A 7,511-nucleotide genomic window follows, 5' to 3' on the forward strand; every position below is an offset into this window, starting at 1 on the left:
ATATCGCAGCCCCTACATAAATAGGTTTATCAAACTTAATCTTTGTTTTCTTCATGTTGAAAAGTGCCATGTGCTCATCATAAATTCTTCTGTAATTGAAATTAGGCTTTGCAACCAATTTTTTGCTCAGGCTGGGGTCAGTAATTATTTTAACATCGGTATGTTTTCTGACATTTTCAATAGTTTTGCCATATACAGAATTCACCATCAATTTAAACAAGCCCTTATCAAATTGGCTCTTTGCAGATGTTCGAAGCTCTGTATTTGTATCAATATATGGTTTCAACCATTCTGAGTGCCTGAACCTTAAGACTTTTCCAACTTTGGTCACTTGAACACCATGTTTCATCAGGAACTGGAGGTTTTTGTAATATGTGACATATCCCTGTTTCGGCTCCAGAGTCATCATGAGCTTCTTCTGTTTAGAGCCAGGTGAGCACTGAACCTCGGGAATTGGGGGCAGATCAGAAAATTTATTGTGCAAATCTTCAGGAATTGTCAGATCAACCTCTATGAAGAGGCCATAGTCACTGTCATCAAAATTCTTAAGATCTTCAATATTGAAATCTTCGACCCACTCAAGCTCTGCATATGGCAGTTTTTGCATCATGGCATGACCATAGAGGCTGTTTGCATCTACATACACTATATGATTTGATGGCCGTGCTGGATCATAATCAGGCATATATTTGTTATTTGCTCTGGCATATCTCTGGGAACATTGCACCATCCCCCCTCTTATACATTTCTCCATAAACAGATACATATCTTGATCGTGGATCAGATCCAATTGCATTTTGGTGTTCAAAAACGTTGCGGCCCATGCTAGGCCCGGGGCACTGTAAAAATACATTGGATCCAGTCTATAATTTTGCATGGAAGATTTTCTGAATGCCTGCAATATATCAGCTAAGAGGGTGACATCAAGTTTCAAATATGCCATGTGATAATCACGAAATGTCTTGCATTTTAAATTGTTCCACATCAACTGAGCATGGTGATAATCTTCATCAGTGATTCCAGATCCTCTGATTTTGCTGTAAAACTCTTCTTGTGGTGGCAGAGAACACTCATCAAATTTAGAAAAATCTGTAACATAGTCATATGGATATACACCCTTCCGCCTAATTAATTTCAGGTCCTGATTTGGAAACAAGGCACTTGTGATTTTGAATTGTTCATCAGATAATTGATTTGCCAGTGTAGCCTGGCTAGCAGATAAAAATCTGTAAGAATCAAGAAATCTTATGTGAATAGGAACACCATTAACTTTAATTATCTTGCTAATAGATATATATTTCTCATCATTTTCAGCTAAAATATTTAAATTCTGCTTCTCAAACCCCTCATATCTGATCAGATGATGGAAATCATAATTGGATGCTCCATGGCAAAATATGGGGACAAATTTTGGTCTCTTGATCTGAATATTGCAGCTATTACACAGGGCCATTAAGAATTTACCATCTGTATGAGAATGGTGATGAACCTTGATATTTGTATCTGAAAATTCAGAATCACATACCGGGCATTTTTCTGCATTGTTGAAATCTTCAATCTGTTCCTCTGTTAAAGGCAACATAGGCTTTGATTTTAATAAGATGTTAGATGCTATGTCACGGCACTCATTTTCTATTCTATGTGCAAATATTTTGATGGCATTTGGTCCCAAGTATGAATCTTTTTTACTAACAACACCATCTTGTACAACCACATAACAAAAGCTGGAAGGTTCATGTAGCTGGTATGGTGTACTTGAAGATTCATCAGGATCTGGATTGCAGGATGCAAGAGGTTTGAGGTTCGATTCAAAATCACAGACAATATATGCTGGGTGTTCCAACAAGGCTTCAAACTTTTTGAATTTGCAATTTTCACTTGGATTCGGCATCACCATATGAACAGGTTTATGGTTGCCACAGTATTTCAGATGCTCAATTAACTTGTTTTTGGCAATTTCTATATTACATTCAGGAACCCTATTTACCATTTTTTGACCATCAAATACAGTTAAACATCTTCTGCACAACTTAAATATTCTATTAGATTTGTCTAGTTGTGTTCTGACTATAGCTTCAAGATTATGTATCAGAGTATAATGATATGTGCTATTCCCTTCAATTAAGAGCAGAGCAATCGGAATTGCAGATTGATCATCAAGTGTACTGATTCTGAGAGGTGCTATCGGGCAATTGCCAGTGGAACAAATAAATACATTAATAGATAATTGTTTGCCATTGATGTGCCTGGCCTTTTTTTCAAATTTATCAATATTCTGAACAGACATTGGATATTCTAAACCCTCCATTGCCTCGTCAAAATCATGTTCATGTTGCTTGTAATAAGTTATTCTCTGAGGATCCCTTGAAACTGGATACAAAGCAGCTAAAATACACCACAAAAAGCATTTCGCGTCATTATTTTTTATATTGACCACGGCTCTTTTGTTTTTGATATTGGCAGGTAATGGCACATATGTAGATCCTTGTAATGGGCTGAATTCAGAAATATTAACATATAACTTGTGCGGAGAGCCACATAGGCTCCATCCGGACTCTTTTGCCGCAAATTCAGAGTGTTTGATATTCAGTTGATCCATCAAATTGCCTATTATTTTGTCCGAATTTGCATTTGAATATACCGGTACAGTTTCTGTTATGTGGGGCTGTGTAAATTTTGTGCCATTTGGCTTCTTATATTGTGTAAACAATTTGAGGGAGAGCTTATAAGAGCCATTTTGTGCATTAAGAATTGCCTGCAGATCAGAATTTATACTGTTCAAGAAATTCTCAATGCCACATCTTGGCTCTGATACAAACCGGTGATCCCTTAATTGGCCGTTAAAACTGCTACGGATGGGTTCATAGCGTGGCTGTTTTGCTGCTCTGGCATTAAGAGGTACTTCGTGCCTTCTTTTCAGACCAGATGTGGATGGTTGTGTTGATGATTGTGCAGAGCAAGTATCTTTATGTGTATATGTGAAGTATTGCATGCTGTATTTTCTATTGCATTTGGGGCAAATTTTTGTGGGAGTTCTGTATTTGTCTGGGTTACAAATCTTTTGGTGTCTGGCCCAATTAGAGCTAAATATATTTTTATTGCACTGATTACAATATTTTTGATTCGGCATTTTTGCTGTTGTTTATTATATACAATTTCCTGGGTTTCAATTCAAAACTTTATACTGAATAAAAAATATCAGTTGGGTTCAGCACTGTGATTTGTATGTGTATGTATGTGTGTATGTGTGTATACACTTAATATTTTTGGCTTTGGTATTTATATAAAATTTCCTGGGTTTTAAATCTAATCTCTATGCTTATCTTATGACAGGTTGTAAAGCCAATAGCCCACAAGTGGAAAAAAGAATAAATATTCATTCACACTGACCCAGCACAAATACCTGCACGAACATGCATATCTTGAATGGCAATAACCTTGTTATGTATTAATTTTTGTATAACAGGCTGGGACAAATATAAGCTTGACTCTAAATATGAGTGGATTACAACAAATATCAGATTTTATATTGTTCAATATGAATATTTAAACCAAACAGGCATGTAAGTATGAGAAGCACTGTATCAACACATCTGTTCTCCTCAGTCACTCTCACAATACTGGCTGATGCAATACTCGGGAATTTCTGTAAGTACTGGCGCTGAGGAGAAACATGCGAAGCAAAAATCAATACTACCGTCTCGGGAATTACACACACTGACACAGAGGGGGAAACATGCAAACACAGAGCAATTCTAGAGGGGTTTTGCATATTGCATTGTTTTAATATTAGATAAGCAAATTGAATTTGGTATCTAATTAAATTTAAACCAGAAGTAAATATGTGTGTGTATGTATGGGTTTTTGCTTAATTTCTGGTGTGGCCAAAAATATATCAATTTTTGACAAGTTTATGGACAAAAATCTGGCTGATGCAATTTTTGTAAGTATAGACAAATCAATCTGAGGGGAGCTCTTCCTTTCTGAAGGGCATTTTCACAAAAATCTTGGATTAGGTAGGGTTCCACACTAGAGCAAAAAGCTCATATGGCCATGTTGAGCTTGTTTTAAGTGTAGCAAAGCTGCTTGAGGGGAGCTCTTCCTTTCCGGCGCTGTCCCTATCATAAATACCACTACTAATATGATAGAATATTTAAAATGCCATCGCAATTGTCCACCCGCCCTTTCACTTCTAACTGTGTTCATCGCAATTGTCCGTCATCGGAATTGTCCAGACCCATCAGCAGTGCCGGATCTACAACCCGCAAAACCCCGCAGTGCGGGAGGGCCCGGAGACAAGTAAGCCTTTAGGGGGCCCTCAGCCATTGGCAAAGTAGAGGGTTCTTATATGCGTATGTAAAAAATAAACGTAGTTACTCAGGGATACAGAAACGAATGCAATATATACAGGTAAAGGTAAAGTTCCCTTTGCATGCATGGCACCTGGCCATGGAGACACATTTAGGGTAGGGTCACACATATTTTCTAACGTCGACTATCTTGGAGGTGATGTGATCAGCACCACGCTGCGGTCTTCATGACCCCCTCCCCTGGGTACCATTTGATTTGAGGCTGGGTGGGCAACAGAGCCGCTTTATGCGGGGACAAACCGGGAAAAATTCTGACCTTAGATCACTCACCCCGGGTATCCCGCGTGGCAGTCAGATTAGAACCAAATCAGGCAAGGCTAGAATTTCACGAGAAATGCAGTGGTGAAGGTTTCTTCAACCAATCTTCAATGAGGAAAAAGTTATGACTGCATGATTGTAACAAATGTATAATTTTCCAGATGTGAGAAAACAGTATCATATGTACATATATCACATTACCCCCTTTCAATTTAAACTTTTTGAGTTGAAGTCAATATGGCGGCCGTCCGCTTGGAACACACCAACACAGTTCCCCCTAAACCTAACCTCTTTCTATCATGACCAATTGTACCCAGCCTAACTCCATTACATTTTATAGGCTTTGTTAAGGGACTTTTGAATCACCCTCTAGCCCCTTATATCTGACTTTGTCAACATGATGTCAATAATTACACACATACATTATGTATGTGTATGTATGTATGCATGTATGTATGTGTGTTTATATATATATATATATATATATATATATATATATATATATATATATAGGTATGTATGCGTGCGTGTGTGTGTGTGTAGAGGTAGGTAAGTAGAGCGGGTCCTTTGGTAATATTTTTCGTGTGGCCCAAGATTTGTGGATCCGACACTGCTCATCAGTCCCCTCTTGCAAACTCCAGCGGTGCCCGAAAAAAAGTAATGGGGAGGAAGATGGACGGGCGGGAATATTTTCTGGTGGGGTAGTCATATGTAATATCCTTTAGCGTACGGTAGCCTCTCCTGCCATGGACTGGAGGTTTCCAGGCGCGCGTTTTTTAAATGTGCAGTCAGCCAGTCATCTACGGAAAAAATCGTAGCAGGAGAACTACTTGCTGTAAAAAGGTGAGATCGGTTTCGTTTTCCTTCCCAATGACATCAAGACTTTCAATGGAGATAAAAGCCTCTCCCCAGAAAGTCTGACTACTGACTACCACACAAAATGCATATTTGAACAAAAGTAATATGCATTTTAGAGTTATTGTTTGCTGGGAGCGGTGGACATAGGCATAACTTGGAGGGGCAAGGGGAGTACTTACCCTAACCAAATTTTGAGGTTTATCAAAATTTACAAGGTAAGGTTTCTTTTGTTAACCTTCTGGGTCCTGAGGAGCAAAGTAATAAAGAGTACTTATTGTGATTCCACAGTTCTTTAGCAAATAATCCTTGAGCTATTTTTATGGAATGGGAAACTTTTCGATTCCTGCCCTCACCCCCCCCCCCCTCTTGTTACGCCCATGGCGGTGAAGGTGGGAGTCAACCTGGTAAACACGATGCTGATGTCACTGCACACACACACACACACACACACACACACACACATATCTCGATAAATGATCACCAAGTTTTGTCGCAACAAAATGGAGAGGGAGAGGAAGAGATAGATGGGGGGGAAGGAAGACACAGAGAGGGTGAGAGATAGGGAGGAAGGGAGAGAAGGGGACGCAGAGAAATCCATTTTAAGTTAGTTTATGTTGTTCCTAGAACGTTGTGTCAAGGGAGTAGATAGTCTTACGTTGACATCGCAACTGATATTGCTACCTGCTTCAGCACACACTTCCGGGAAGAAGGTTGTCAAATAGAAATAGTACTCAAGGTCAGACGGCAATAGGTGTGGGTCCAAACTATTATCAATGTGATTACACTATGTAGTTCATATTAGGATTTTGCTGTAATATATGCTTTAATTTTGCAGTTGTGGTGCGAGTATTCGGATCCGGACACATACAGCCGTCTACTCCTCGTGGACCCCCACAGTCCTAACAGGTTCAGAGTACTCGGGACCCTCGCCAACTCAAAGGAATTTTCCAGGGCATGGAAGTGTCCTTCTGGATCTCCCATGAACCCTGCCAAGAAGTGTCAAATTTGGTGACGAGAGAAGAGCTTAGATACGAGTATGGAATTACCTGGTGACATCCATGGACTATACAACTTACTGAGCCAGTGAAGAGGATTACTGTTTGAACCTTTCGCCACATTTTCCTGCAATAGGACAAAGACAGATGTGCATTTTTCAGTTAAAAAGTGGAGATAATTTTGCAGTTATGTTGTGTTTACACTTTATTCCGTTTAGTTTACTCACCCATCTATTTTGTTGTAACTCCAAGTAAACCAACAATTGCTTGCTTTCGCTAAGACAGTGGAAGCTCGGCACCTGGTAGATTTGGATTCAGCACACAAAAAATATCCCAGCAGAAAACATGAAGATTTAGTTTGATGGCAGATTCAGTCAACCTGGACTTGGGGTATTAAAAAAAAAAAAAAAAAAAAAAAAAAAAAAAAAAAAAAAAAAAACCCACTTCGTGTGTACTACAAGTCCAGGTTGACTGAATCCGTCATCAAACTAAATCTTCATGATTTCTTTCTCGCATTAACACATGTAAGGATTAATGCTCTTGCTTGAATTGTTGTTGTAAGTCCACTTTATGCACAGAAAGGCTAATCGGGAATGGCTCTACAGTTTAAAGTGGGATCTGAACCACTATGTGCTCCCACCTGGTATCGAACTCGGGACCCCTTGATTACAAGGCGACGACGCTACCACTGCGCCATCGGAAAGGCAGTAATGCTCTTTCAAATGTTGGTATGTGATTAGCTTTGGAATCCACTACTTAGAGCCATGAAGCGAAATTATATAGTTCTACGTACAGGAGATTAGGGATTGTGAAGTCGTAGGTCGCCAGACGAATTTACATTTCTTATCCTCATGAAATGACTTGCTCGCTTTACATGCTGTAGAAAAATTGAAAATACGAGGAACAGTCAAATTAAAGCCTTGATATGTTTTTGTTTTTCATAGTAGATTTCTGTATGTAGGATTTCACAAATTTGCTGATCTACGTATACTTTCAATTTCAAGTCTCAGTTACCCTAAGAAGAAAAATC

At 39.0% G+C, this 7,511-nt stretch overlaps 1 protein-coding gene across 3 annotated transcripts in view; it reads left to right on the top strand.

Annotated features, from left to right (window-relative positions):
- The window catches only part of LOC145978603 (endothelin-converting enzyme homolog), a 117,374-nt gene extending 110,516 nt beyond the window's left edge, over positions 1–6,858 (top strand). For all 3 annotated transcript variants that reach the window (XM_083111321.1, XM_083111320.1, XM_083111322.1), the window contains exon 20: positions 6,322–6,858. In XM_083111321.1, the coding sequence (XP_082967447.1) occupies positions 6,322–6,498 (177 nt within the window). In that variant the 3' untranslated portion in view covers positions 6,499–6,858. The remainder of the gene's footprint in view (positions 1–6,321) is intronic.
- Positions 6,859–7,511: the final 653 nt, after the last annotated feature.

This window comes from Lepisma saccharinum, chromosome 25, assembly GCF_977018435.1.
Source record: "Lepisma saccharinum chromosome 25, izLepSacc3.1, whole genome shotgun sequence".
NCBI lineage: Eukaryota > Metazoa > Arthropoda > Insecta > Zygentoma > Lepismatidae > Lepisma > Lepisma saccharinum.